The sequence below is a fragment of the Berghia stephanieae genome, chromosome 4 (assembly GCF_034508935.2).
Source record: "Berghia stephanieae isolate SIO BIC M18660-M18661 chromosome 4, UCSD_Bste_1.3, whole genome shotgun sequence".
In the NCBI taxonomy this organism is placed as follows: Eukaryota; Metazoa; Mollusca; class Gastropoda; order Nudibranchia; family Aeolidiidae; genus Berghia; species Berghia stephanieae.
The window spans coordinates 66,241,067-66,255,769 of record NC_088363.1 but is presented as its reverse complement, the minus strand read 5'-3'; the positions used below and the strand labels follow the sequence as shown (position 1 = coordinate 66,255,769).

Sequence of the window (14,703 nt, the reverse complement as noted above, 5' to 3'; positions counted from 1 at the left end):
AAAACTGTAACACCCGGATTAATTTGTGCTATATGTCCCTGAAGCATGCCTGAATTGTGCTAGTGCAAATTCCCTCTTGTTTATTCATCCTGAAGGGAAACAAGTACACTGTAATATATTTTTTTTCAAATTATAGAGAAAATGGCTATCAAAGATTTTAGAACGCTATATGGCTTTGTAAAATATTTTATGATATGAGGCAAAAAATGAGAAATTACAATAAAACTCCATTATTTATTGTATGTGAAACAACTTTAAGGTGATAAACAACCATTTTATGCACAAAAACGATTTCACAAAAAATTGCACCTAATGACCTTTCAAGGGCCGTAACTCTCGTAAATGACACTTGAAAAAACGGTAACACCCGGATTAATACTCAAGATATATTGCTGTTTCAGAAAAACCATGTGGCGAAAACTCCCCCAGGGGGGGGGGGGGGGAGGGTTTCGCCCACTGGCCCATGCACTATTTGGCGGGCTTCTAAAAAAATCCTCCTTTTTGACAATTTCTTGGAGGAAGCACTGATAAATTCGATTATTTTCAAAGAAAATACAGATTTCATGTTTGTTACTTGTCAAAGACGTCTGGGTATGACTGGTCTTTTATGAATGAAATGTTGGATGAATTGGTTTTATATGTGATTGATTATGATGTTAGAAATAAAGTTTAAAAAATCAGCCAAGTTTGTTATTTTTGGTGTTTTTATTATTAATAAGTTTTTAAAAAAATCTTTTATGATGTTCATCATAATAGATACACTACAGGACAGAGACATTGAAATTTCTTTAATTTACATCACACATGTATTGATATCATACTGTAATCCTGTGGATTTTTTTGGGTTTTTTTTTGGTACAATTTTACTCTATAAAACGATCTTGTATGTTGATTTGACCAAGAAAAACCGCTTATATTGACAATGTGGATTTATCTATAGAGACAATTGTTGATCTGCAGCAAAGAAAAACAAGAGATTATTGACAAATGATTTTAGTGGCAAGGAATAAAAACAGGCAATTAAAATGTGAAATCATCTGTCAATGATAACCCGTGCATAGGGCCAATGTAAAGATTAAGATGTAACAGTAACAGACATCCATTCATATCTATTTATCCTCAGCAATATTAGAAATGTATAATCATTGATTAAAATCTTTTCAGCAAGAAGAGTTCAACAGAGGGTTCAACAGATAATCATTTTATCAGTAACACAATCCATGAGTCAACTGATCCTTTTAAACATTAAATTCACCGTTACTTTGAAATAATCTTTTCACTGGTTCACTGAAACAATGGGTAAAGCTTGAAAGAGTGCATCTGCTAATGAGAGAGGGGGTTGGTATAGATGAGTTGTCTTATCTTTGTGTGACGAATGATGATGTAGGCCAACTAGACGATGATGTTGATCATGGGTCAAAGTTGAAAAAATGAAAATCCTGTCAAGACTGAGCCAGCAAAACAAAAAGCCTACAAGACAAACCAATCTTTATGGTCATTGGTTGGAAATCTAATTCTGTACTTACAGCATGCTTGAATCCAGCCAGAGTTGAAGGATAGCAGCACAAGCAATACACCCAAAAGTACTGGAAATGATTTATTTAATCAATAATTTTAAAAACCGAATTGTCTCTTTCACATACTATCATTTTTTTGGGGACTGAAATCCCACTGAAGTCCTGGTTGGAGGTCTGATTGATGATTTCATTGGCTGTACACGGATTGTACGGACTGAGGTGTGGCTGAAGTTATGTAGATTTGCCATACTTTTTTTTTCACGCGGATTGAAATGAGTTCACACTTTCATCTATTTCCTTTGGTTAAAGAAACGTGTATTAAAATGTCTACACGAAGAAGAAAGTGTTTATGTGCTTTGATAGTTTATTTTGTACTAAAACGAAGAAAGTCAATTAAAAGAAATAGGTCCTTATGGACAAACATTGGCTTCGTAAAAGATATAATTACACTCACATAAATTTATTGCAAGAACTGAGATTTTATACCCCTGTGACTTTCGGAATTATTTGCTTATGGATGAAGACAAATATCTTCATTTCTTAAATATGGTTCTCAAATTGTTTACCTTTGAGCACACTGTATCGCTGTTACTGTTAGCAGCAGGATAAAATATCTTAACGAAATCCAACAGCTCATCATGTGCTATTTCCCTTTTTAATTTATTGGAATAATCCTTGCTCTTGACCTTCCAGAGGCACTCTTTTTCTCTGAAGATTTCGATGAATTGATTGAATAGTTCTAGTTTTTGTCCACAACGCCGTCTCGGGTTTTAAATTAAGGCAAATAAACTCAGCACAAAATGTCTATCAACTTTAAAATTACAGTTACATCGTTCGTGTTTGTATGAAGGTGCAGGTGTGTGTGTGTTTGTGTATGTGTTTTTTACGAAATGACCTAAATGTGTTGCAAGCGCCTTAAAAACTAAAACAAACATACTTTCTCTCTCAATATTGGTTGGCCCGTTATATCTTCATTTTGGTCATTGTCAGCACCATTACTTTTTCTTTGATTTCTGCTGCTGTCCTTATAAAGATCTTTCACATATTCTTTCTAGTGTAGTATAACATCTTTTGTGTTCAACAGAATGTTTCCGTTTGCATCTTTGCTAATTCTACTACTGTTCTTCCTTTGTTCTCCCGTTTGTTTGGAAATATATTGATAGAATAGTTTGACGTTGGTCGGTTTTAATCTTTCAATTTTGTCACATTCCTCTTCTACATATAATCTTCTTTTGCTTTTATACATTTATTATACTATGCTATACTATATTATAGTCCTTCAGAGCCATTAGGCCCATGGAGCCTGGGTTTTTCCCGGCAATTGCTTGCTACCCTTTGATAGGACACTAGTCTATCGCAAAGTACTCTCCACCAGATCTGACAGATTCAGCTACCCAATCACTGGACAGGAGGGTCAGAAAAAAATCTTGGCTGCACCCGGGATTGATCTCGGTTTCTTTGATTGTGAAGCAAGTGCTCTACCAACTGAGCTATCGGGACTCCCACATTTTTATACACCTGTCAAACTCTTTGTATTCTACACTGTTTTGCAACAATTTTCCTCTATCCTCCATCCTGTCCAATATAAGGTTGCCATCCCCTTTTGATTTTTCACGTTTTCTTTGGTATATTTTCCTGTATGGATTCTATAGAGCAGTAAAGTTAGGTGCCCCAAACGTAAACAATAACAAGTTGCTAGTGATTTCCGTTAGGGACCGGAATAATTTACGCACAATATAGGTCTCCCAATTTTGTAGTTTGAGATGTAGGCAATAACTTTCAGTATTGAAAATATGTTTACATAAAATCTAACAGTTGCAGAAATAATAATATAAGGCTAAATTATTATGAAAATCAGGCTCCGAATAATTCTCGTTTTGTTCACACCAGCGCAATAATTTGCTCTGGTCTAAAAATAGATAGACTGTAACTTTTGATAAATTTTAGAAAATTTTACCTTTTGTTCCATAAAATATCCATATCTAGACATTATTGATGCATGATCGAGTATTTATGAATATGTGTTTCTTTTGCCACCTAACAGCCAAATTTTAAAGGTTATTTTCTTTCTATTATTTACATTGGAACGTGAGCTGTCAAGACAGGAACATGTGGTTTGCCATGTGCTTCTCGACCTTTGTTTACGTTTGGGGCACCTAACTTTACTGCTCTATTAAACAATTTGCTACTTGATTCCAATACAGATCGATATAATCTGACTCAGTAATGTTTTCAAATTGTTCTAGACTATTCCTGGCAATGTTATTTCATATTTTCAGCTTGAATTAACAGACCAATTGGGCATATGCATAATTCGCCTTCTTCAAACATTTGGGTCTAATTTTCAGTTTGCACTTTACTGGACGATGATGATTGCTAGGTATTGCAATCTGCACTCTTAGTATTCGCACCACAGATTGAGTTTCTAAATCTTTGTTGTATCAGGGCGGCTCCACATTAGTCACATAATACTTATTATCGATCAGTACTTATTTAAAATCGATAGTTAAGTTCGATTTCGAACTGACCGCTGGTAAAATGATTGGATCCCTTCCCAACTCCTTTTTACCTTTGGCCTCTGAACTCTGACCCCAGTCAAAATAAACTGGAGTTTGGAACTGCGAGTTGCCTCAAAGTTTGGGACGTATCCAGACTAAATTATAGTAAGAAGAAATATTCATAAACTTATATGAAGACATCGCTGGGTCAGCAATGCCACTAGCGAGCCATTCGTGGCAATTTTCTTGATATATTCAGCTAATCTCACTTCACCTCATTCTCCTGACCAAGCTGGTCGTCAAGTAGAGTAGAAGTAGAGGGGGCATGTGAGATCTGAATCTGACTTCTATGACTTTGCTAGACCTCACAGATGTAGGGCAAGGCCAAGGGATCTGTCCTTATTAGCATTCAACTTCAACGAGTACTGTCTTAGTTCTGCATCACTGCATTTCCCATGTTGTTAAGTGGTCAGAACTGAAGGATGGCGATTTGGATGTCATGCAATCCTTGATAACCGGAACCATTGAAGTGGAACAAGAATAAAGCTCTCTCGTCTCTACAGTTCTCAATAAAACATGCATTGTAATGATTTTTTTTTTTTATGAAAGCAAATGGACTTAAATAAATTATTCATTTTATTATATCAGTTTGAAGTCACATTTTCAAGTCAAAGGTGCCCTTTTGGTACCCACATCCCCATCTCTCTTCACCAGCCATTGTTATTGATCATTGATATTACATAGTTGGACAGAGACATGATGATTGCTTGGATAACAGATTATACACTACAATTACAATATCTCTTGTGTCAGTAACAGTGGAACTCTTCCTGCTCCCCCGCCTCCTTTTCTTCTTCTTTTCTTCTTCTTCTTCTTCTTCTCCTTCTTCTTCTTCTTCTTCTTCTTCTTCTTCTTCTTCTTCTTCTTCTTCTTCTTCTTCTTCTTCTTCTTCTTCTTCTTCTTCTTCTTCTTCTTCTTCTTCTTCTTTTCTTCCTCCTCCTCCTCCTCCTTCTCTCCTCCTCCTCCTCCTCCTTATTCTTTTTCTTATTTCTCTCCATTTTCCTTTGAAACAATGTCTGTTGAATTTGACAGTGCAATAATTAATCCTCAAGTTATCATAAGGCAAAATCTCAATTGTCTACGTGTTATATAATTTGCATCTATCTTCAGTATTGAAGCTGCAACAGTATGGATTGGAATGGATAGGGTGTGATTCCTCTTCTCCAATCAACTGACTGACTCAGTCATTTACTGTTATTGTTACATATCCGAAAAATTGTTCAATTTCATTTGCTACCTCAACATAGCATACTGCTAATGAAAAACGGAACTGTATGTATGGGCTGTGGATCAGTTGTCATTTTTCAACATGTGCATGCACAAACACACACACACACACACACACACAAACACACAGACATGTGCAAGTAAACGCATACGCATACATTTGTATTTAGACATCATTAATATGATTAAATGTCACATCTCTGTACACTGCATATATTTTTTGAAACCCTTCCTCTCAGACAAACTACAAAAGCATTATAATGGGAGAAAATTGGTTGGACAAGTACGCTATCACAGGACTGGCCACCCTTGCTGGATTCCACCAATTTGGTAATTGTTACAATTTAAATTTTTCATGTATGTTCTCTGTTTAATTTATGACCTTTTTACAATATGTGACTTATCCTTTAATCGGATACTGTATAATATTCTGAAGGGATTGCTACAGTTCTTGACAATTAGGCACGATTTTTTTTTAATGTTCCTGAGTTTTGCTTAACTGAGTTTGAGTTTTCTTATTTCTTCTTTTTGTTTTGTTTTTGAAACTTTTAATACAACACAGTATCCATGAAATGTACTCACTTCTTTACAAAGAGACCCAAGCCACCAGTACCACTAAAATGTGTGACGAGATATAACACATATGAGGCTCTATTACACTTTTTTTTGACAGACAAAGCTGTTAAGTGATGGACACATGAGTGCTTTGAGAATATTTGAGTAAAGAGCCTTTTCCAAGGACTCAACTTTGCTCCGCCAAAAAAACGGGACTCAAATCAGGGACCTATTGGTCTGACAGTAAAAGTGAATGTTATAACACAAGACCAAAAAACTGTACGGAATGAAATAATTTGTGACTGACACTTTATTTTCACAGGAATGACAGCAAGGGCTGTGGGTGCTTCAAGAATGAAACATGGGGTCAAACCACCAAACACAGATGGACCCCCGGAATTTATCAGAACTTTTAGGGCTCAGTGAGTAATGCTTCTGATATATTGTTTTCAGTAAATATTTTATAAATTTAACAATATATATGCTATCCAGTTTAAAATAGAATTGTATATCAGTGCCAAGACGATCATTTTTGCTACATTGATGTGCATAGGTTAAGTGTTTGTCCTTTTTGCCTCCAGAGTTCAGTCTTCAAGTTCAAGTTCAAGTGAAGCTACATTCATTCATGTGTCAATAAATACCTGGCTTTTAGACATAGGTGTTATAAAACATTTTAAGCACAGTTACAGTATAAAAAGGATGCTTTACATGTGATATGTACCTTTATGAGTTAGAATTCAGTCTCAACTGGCATGCCTGAGGGAACCTCTAAGAAAAGAAAATCTTTAATTAATTTGTATCCTTGATAAACATTCTACTTTTTCTTTGTCTTCCTCTTCTTTCTATTTCAATGAAAAATTGAGAACTTTGATTTTACACATTTATTGCTACTCCCATTTCATGAGAAAGTCGTCAGACATTGTTTAATGTATCTTACAGAGTAAATTGTGAATATTCCATTCTGATTGCTTTTAGATGTTTTTAGAGTATCTAATAAAATAATTAGAGGAAAATCTCATTGTTACATTATGTTCTTCCATTCTTCTTATATTCTGAATTGTATTCATGTTACTAAAACAAGCTACAATCTCCGTAATTCAGAACTTTGAAACGTTTGGAAAAGTCTGCAGGACAGGAACAGATTTTTTCTTCCTTATTTGTCCTCTAAAATCTTAACATTCTTGCTTCCAGATCTAAATGCCTAATATGGGAATGGGTTAATTTTAAGTATACAATAGTTTAGGCTTTCTCATTATCCAAACTCACACCATCTCCACTTGACACTGATACACTCCACAAAAGTTAGCTGACTGAATGAGACTTGTATGAGGTGGAGCCAGTGGATAATGTGTTATATTGTTCGAGCCTCTCTCGGCGCACAGTTGAGTCCTTGGAAAAGGCTCTTTAATCACATTATCTTACCATACTCAGGTGTAAAATGAGTACCTAGCCGTTAACAGCGTTGTCTTCTGTCTGAAAAAGATTGTAATATTGCCTAACAGGCATCATGTCTCGTCTTAAGTGTTGCTGATGGACCAGGGACCCCTTGTAAAGCGCTCTGAGCGCATTTAATGGATATTGCGCTATATAAAAAAGCTCAATTAATTAATTAATTAATTTTATGCTGCTGAGGATGATGATGATGCTATTGATTGATACAACACAAATATAAAACCACTGTTTGTTTTTTGTGTGTATCTCAGAACGAGTCTCTTACAAGATTAAGATGAAAATAGTATTAACAATAGAAGAGGCAATGAGTCTGTCAGTGGATATAATATTAATTAGATGGATCAAGCAGAACAGCAATGCTATACCATGTTAAGATTTTGTTAGTTGAAAGTTTTATTAATTTTTTTTCATATTCCTCTTTTTTTTTATGCAGGCAAAATACAGTTGAGTTTTTCCCAGTGTCAATGGCTGGCTTATGGGTTGCTTCAGGTTTTTTTCACCCAGGTAAATTTTATATCAATATTTGATTGTCAAAAGTAAACAACCATATGCATAATTGCTTGTGCTGTTATTAATTATTCGTTCATATTGTAAAGTTGAACAAATAAGGTGAAAGGAAATTGATTGTAAGATAAGTAGATATATAGATAGATCGATAGATAAAGAGAGAGAGAGAGGGAGGGAGAGAGAGAGAGTGAGAGAGAGAGAGAGAGAGTGAGAGAGTGAGAGAGAGAGAGAGAGAGAGAGTCCCTTATATCTTAACGATTCTTATACTTCTGCAATCATGAGGAAGATGAAACCGGGAATACAAAAATGGTGATTGAAAATTTGCTCTCCTCCTTCTTTCAAAGGAAAGAGGTATTAGTTTGCTCGGCCAAAGATAGACCCATAGACATTTTCAGCTACCTTGAATTTAAAATTTCATCAGGAAAATGACTTATTCTTTTCTCTCTCTCTATATATATATATATCTCTTTCTCTCTCTCCCTCATCTCTTCCTCTATCTTCTCATCTCTCTCTTCTCTCCTCTCTCTCTCTTCTCTCTCTCTCTCTCTCTCTCTCTCTCTCTCTCTCTCTCTCTCTCTCTATCTATCTATCTATCTATCTATCTATCTATCTATCTATCTCTCATATTTAATCATTAGGCCTTCTCCATACATATCTTTTCATTATTTTGATTTTATTTTCGAAAGACATTTTGTTTTAATTTGTACTTAAATACATATTTTAGACACTCCAATACTTTGTACTACACTTTTTAAAAAAATATTTCCTTTCAATTTCTACAGTGCCAGCATCCCTTGCTTACTTTGGTTATCTTTACGGGAGACAAAAGTATTTCAAGGGCTATACAGAGGATGCTGAAAAAAGGTGTGTGCAAATGACATGACGTATGTAATTGATATGATTATGTTTTCAATTATTTTCCTTTTTTAAAGGTTTGGTACCTTTGGCAATTATCTCTTCTAAATTTCATAAAAAATATTAACCAAAGTTATCTTCAATTACTGTTGGTCCGTAATACAACGAGGTCAGAGGGGTTGAGAGTCGACTCCAGATATGTCCAAGGTTTTATATTCATTCAAACACAGCTTCTGCAGTTCGGAATATAAAATAATCAATTCGCAAAATATATAACTGACCACCTTAGCATTTGTATCCCATGTTCCTCCTTTATTCCAGAGTTCCAGGCTTTCATCTGAGTCTGAAGTTCCTGAAAGCTCTCTTTCTGATGTGCTTTATTGGTATTGGACACAAAGCCGTACGTCACTATGGCAATGTAGATCTGCGGGAACTGATCGTCAGAAACATTCCTTCTCTATCCAACTGAGGAGTTTGGTGGCCATAAATACCTATTTGTAGTGTTAATGAATAAATAAATAGTTACTGTTTTTGTTACTCTTGTAGTTGGATAACAATTTTACAAAATATATATATATATATATTGTCTTTTTAGTGAAATACTTAAGGCCTCTTCATTCGATAATTTGTTGTTTTTTTGTTTTTGTTTTAAATTTTTGCGTTGGTGAAGTTAAAAATATAATTTTTAAAAACAAACCAAAAACTATGGGAATATCAAATGCGAGATAAACAAAGCTGTCATCTGTGTTCATAGCTATTTAACTCTGTCAATTTCTGGCATCAAGATTATATCTTTATTTTCTCTTTAAAAAAAATAGAGGTGGCATTTGTGGGTGGGGGATTTTTTTAGCCCTTGGTGCTTAGAACACTTTTGGACAGCAAACATTTCAATCTCCGTCCCTCCTAAACATCCTTGTAGTATTATTTGAATTTAAATTTATATTCACCACATCATTTTCTACCCTAAATCATGTTATTTCTTGTGCCTAAAAAAGAAGTTAGCAATACTTTTAAAAACATTAGTGCATGAAGTGCATATCACACAGTAGGATAAGTATCGTGCAAAATTTTAATGTGATCCGTTTATGTATAATTTTAAGAATAATTCATGATTCTATATTAAATTGTACACTTACTTTTCCCCACTGCAATTAATTGGCGCTTTAAAAATTCACTTTTTTTTCTGAACAAAGCAATCAAAAAAAAAATTAAAAAAGAGCGTATAAGAAACAAATTACTTACTTACTTTCTTACTTATTCCCATTTCTCAGTCCTACCAATGAAGAAATCTTTGTTTTACCCAAAGTGCTTTTGTTATTTATGAATTGTGTCATAGTTTTTTATGAGAGTTTTTACCAGACAGTCTAATACTTATGTTGAAATATTCATATGGGGGTCTTGGCAGTTCAGTTGTAAGAGCACTCACTTCACACACAGAAAGGGACTGACATAGATCCTGGACGAAGTCAAGATTTTTCTCTGATCCCGCTGTCCACCCAGCAGTGATTCAGTCTGTTTGATCTGGTGAAGAGTTCTATCTAAAAGGTAAAAAGCAATGCTTTTGTTCGTTTCATGTTGTAGAAGCCGGGATAAACTCTGGCTCCATTGGCCTAATGGTTCTGAAAAAAGTAGACTTATAGGGCTATTAGGGCCATGGAGCCGGAGTTTGCTTGCTACCCTTTGGATAGGATGCTAGTCGATTACATACTTTCCACCAGATCTAACAGTCTCAGCTACCCAATCACTGCTCGGTGGACAGGGGAGTCGGAAAAATATCGACTTCAACAGGGATTGATCTCGGTCCCTTTTCGTGCGAAGTGAGTGCTCTACCACCTGAGTTATCGGGATGGCCTAATGGCTCTGAAGGACTACTTTAAAAGATTCATAAATATTTATTTTCATCAAAATAAACAGATATTAAACAACTCTATGTTTTACTTGTTACTTTCATTTGTAACAACGAATTAGTCATTTACGTTTTCCTTTGTAATCCTGATTTTCATAGTGTGAAATTGACAGTTATGATTACTTGCTACCCCATGGGTGACTAGTATATTACATACAAAGTACTTCTCACTAGGTCTCTAAGTCAGACCCAACTATATAACTAATTCCCTGCTGAGTGATAAATATTGAGTAGAGGGATGTTTACACAAATAGCACTTTGAAACTTGAGTAATTTGCCATCCAGTCTGATGCTTTATCAAATGAACTACTGATGCACCCATTAGACATGGTCAGCTGAAGCACTAATATTCAAGACGCCACTTGCCGAGTCTTCTAAATTGTTTTTTTTTAGCTAAACCTAATTTTTAAAAAAAAAATGATCTTTATGTAGCACAATTTCCACTAAATGTGCTCAAAGCGCTTTACAAAGGGTCCCTGACCAACATCAACACGTAACATGTAGAACGAGACATGATGCCTGTTAGTCGATATTACAATTTTTTGACAGAGACAACACTGTTGGCAGCCAGGTACTCATTTTACACCTGAGTACGGTGAGAGAATGTGAGTAAAGAGTCTTTTCCAAGGACTCAACTATGCGCCAAGCGAGGCTCGAACTCAGGACCTTCCGATCCAAAAGCGAGTGTCATACCACAAGACTACACATCCCCTTGGTCCCTGTTGCTCTTCCAGTGCACCCGTTTCAGGGCCATCTTCCTTGGTTGGGTCTCTCTCTCTCTCTCTCCACCTTGTGTCCAATTGTCTCCATGTTTCCTTTTGTCTTCCAACCTTTATGTGGCCCTGAGGGTTCCAATTTAAAACCTCTACACATGTTCCATCCTCGACTTTGGTTTGAATATTGATTTAGCATAATGGAGAACATTCGGCTCAGAACATTTGTGACGAAATTACAAGGGATCCTACCAGCGGATGACAGGCCTTCCCAACTATTAGCTGTCTTAATTTTTTCACTTGTTCTAAGGTCAGAAGGCGTGGCCTTAAAAACAAAAGTGGTCAATGTTTTTCAATTTTTGCTGTCTTGGGCTCAGATTCAGAGGGGTATTTTGTTGCTTTTTTAAAGCCTCTGATTCTTAATCAGAGGGAAATTTACAAACTTATGTTTGATACCTTCTTCTTCTTCTTCTTCTTCTTCGTTCCTCTGATGGACATCTATGGCTGCAGTCCGATATCTGCTATGAAGTCTGTGGTCCGCTTTAGGTCCTCAGCCTCACCATAGAGGTTTGTGTTGAGTGTTGTAGGGGTGACCCAGTGGTTCGAACGTTGCACGTTGTATAATGGGCAATCCATAAGCACATGTAAAGTGGTTTCATGGTCGGTTCCACATGGGGTTGTTCCAATACCTAGCTTTGTAAACATATGTCCTCTTAGTCTATTGTGTCCTGTTCGGAGGCGGAATAGAGTGACTTGGCTACTTCGCTGAATGGCATGGATTGGATCCTGCTTGTTGTGCTCCAGGTGTGTGTCATTCCTTTCTTTGTCTATTTTTAGCTTTATTATTTTCTTTTGCTGATGGTAAGTGATTGACGACTTCGGTTGTTCCTTTTGGGCTCCTTCTTTGGCCAGTTGATCGGCAATTTCATTTCCGTATATACCTACATGACTTGGAATCCACTGCAGCACAATTTTTCCTGTTTTATCAGATAAGCCCTCAAGGGCCTCCACAGTGTGTGCGGCTTCAGAGTCCTGTTAATTTTCAATAGACCGGAGAGCATCATCAGAGTCTGTCAAGTAAATCACATTTTCCCCGTATATTCTGTGATCTCTGGATAGTTCTTTTGTTGCATTGAGGATGGCTTTTTCTTCAGTTTTAGTACTTGTGCACATTGAACCCACTGATACAGATATTTTTGTTTCTGTTTTATCTGTCCAGTGTATGAGTGCACCAGCACCTCCATTCACGAGGGGGCCGGAAACTGAGCCATCTGTATAAACTCTTATCCAGTTGGTCATTGGGTATTTTTTATCGATCATCTTTAGGGTTTCAGCATTGTCATTATTGCTTCGAATGTTTTTCTTGTTGATGGTTATGGATTTTTGTTTCTTTTTCCACGGTGGTGGTTTGAGATTTGGGACATTGATTTGGGCAATATCTTCCTTTGGTGTCACTTTATATTTGCTCTCTAGTTTTTGTCCCAAGGCGATGAAGTTTTCCCTTTTGAGTCGATTCTCTTTCTTTTCCATTGTACTTGGATGCAGTGGTTGGGATTCCATGAATTTTATCTTTGAGAATTGTGTCATTATTTTAAAATTTCGTTGTTCTTTGAGAGGTTTTATTCCTGTGTGGGTTTCCATCTGGTGAATTGGTGTTGTTTTCATTGCTCCAGTGATCACGCGTAGGCATTGGTTTTGGACTTTTTCAACCTTTTGAAATTGAGCCCGTGAGCACGTTCCCCATGCCGATATGTCATAGTCTATTGCAGGTCTTACATATCCAAGATATGTCTTCTTCAGGACGTTTGAGTTTGCTCCCCATTGCGTTCCAGCAAGTTTTCGGAGAAGCTGCATTCTCTTGTACCCTTTCTGTTGACTTTCATCTATTTGATGTTTCCAAGTGAGTCGAGGGTCAAATTTCACTCCTAGATACTTAGGCATAAGGTCTTCTCTCAGAATCTTTCCATCCAAAGTTAATCGCATAGATTGCTTTTTGGTTGATAAGCTGAATGTTGTGTATGTGGTTTTATCAGCATTTACTCTCATACCCCAGTCTTTTGTCCATTTGCTCAAAGCATCAAGAGTCATCTGTATCCTGGCCTTTGCAGTACCAATATTTCTTTCAGTGCATATCAGTGCAAGGTCATTTGGTTTCGCAGATGTCATTGATAAAAACGACAAAGAGGGTTGGTGAGAGAACCCCGCCTTGTGGTACTCCATTTGTCATGTTCGTTAGCTTGCTTTTAGAGTTTTGAGATTGGACTCTTGCTTTTCGATTTGTGAGGTAATCTTTAATCCATGCAAACTTGTTGTGTGAAACGTTGGCTTTCTTAAGTTTGAGAAGTAGTCCTTTTGTCCAGACTTTGTCAAATGCCTTTTCCATATCCACCCAAACTGTGACTGTGTGTTTTTTTTCTTTCTTGGTAACCATTTTCGATCAGCTGCGAGATGTATGTTATCTGGTTCTCTGTGCAGCGAAATTGTCTGAAACCAGCCTGTTCATCTGATATCAACTTATTGCTTTCTAAATACCATTGGAGACGGCGATTAACAATTCTCTCCATCAGTTTACCCAAGCAGCTTGTCAAACTTATTGGTCGGTAGCTTTCGGGTTTATTTTTTGGCTTGCCATCCTTCTTTATTGGTATCATGGTTGCCTGTTTCCATTTGAGCGGAAGTTTACCCTGTTTCCAACTTGCATTGAACAGTTGTTTCATTTTCCTCTTTGTGAGGGTTCCTAGGTGTTTCAACATGTCATTAGTAACATCATCTGGACCTGGTGATTTGTTCGTTTTTAGAGATTTCAAGGCAATTTCTACTTCTTCTTTTTTAATCGAACTGAACATGACATCATCTGTGGATTCTTTGGGTGTATCCTTGTGTTTTCTCAATTCTTTGTGGACTTCTCGTTTTCGTTCTTTTCTAATCTGTATACTCCCAACACTTGAGTACTGCTTCATAAAACAGTTTGCTGCTTGTTTTTTGTTGAGAATCCTCCCCTGATCATCTTCTACTGATGGTGCAGCATATCTGTTTTCTTGTCCACCTCGAGCTTTGGTTAGGTTCCATAACTTTCTTCCGTCTCTGTCGTAGTCAAGTTGTTTGGTTTTTTTCATGCCATGCTTCCTGTTTTGCTTTTATTGTTTCTTTCCTGAGAGTTTTTTCAGCCTCTTTGTAAATTTCCATATTCTCATCATTTGGCTCTCTCTCTGCTTTTTTTCTGTGTTCGGTGACTTGGCTGTTGAGACTTCCTAATTTTTCAGTCCATCCTGGACAGTAGTCCTTTCTTGATCCTCTGGGGATTGATTCTTTTGCAGCTTTCATGATTGATTTTGTGAAAGCTTTGGCTGATTTTTCTACATTCCTTGTTTTACAGTTTATCTCTTTTGTATAACTATCAGTCAACTTTGAAA

General features: G+C 36.4%; 1 protein-coding gene across 1 annotated transcript; it reads left to right on the top strand.

Annotated features, from left to right (window-relative positions):
• The first annotated feature begins 4,093 nt into the window (after nt 1-4,093).
• Nucleotides 4,094-10,597, top strand: LOC144971053 (microsomal glutathione S-transferase 2-like). Its single transcript, XM_078911386.1, has 6 exons — nt 4,094-4,180; nt 5,542-5,632; nt 6,180-6,279; nt 7,743-7,813; nt 8,599-8,680; nt 8,993-10,597. The coding sequence occupies exons 2-6, from the start codon at nt 5,563-5,565 to the stop codon at nt 9,138-9,140; spliced, it is 471 nt and encodes a 156-aa protein (XP_078767512.1). The 5' UTR covers nt 4,094-4,180; nt 5,542-5,562; the 3' UTR covers nt 9,141-10,597.
• Nucleotides 10,598-14,703: the final 4,106 nt, after the last annotated feature.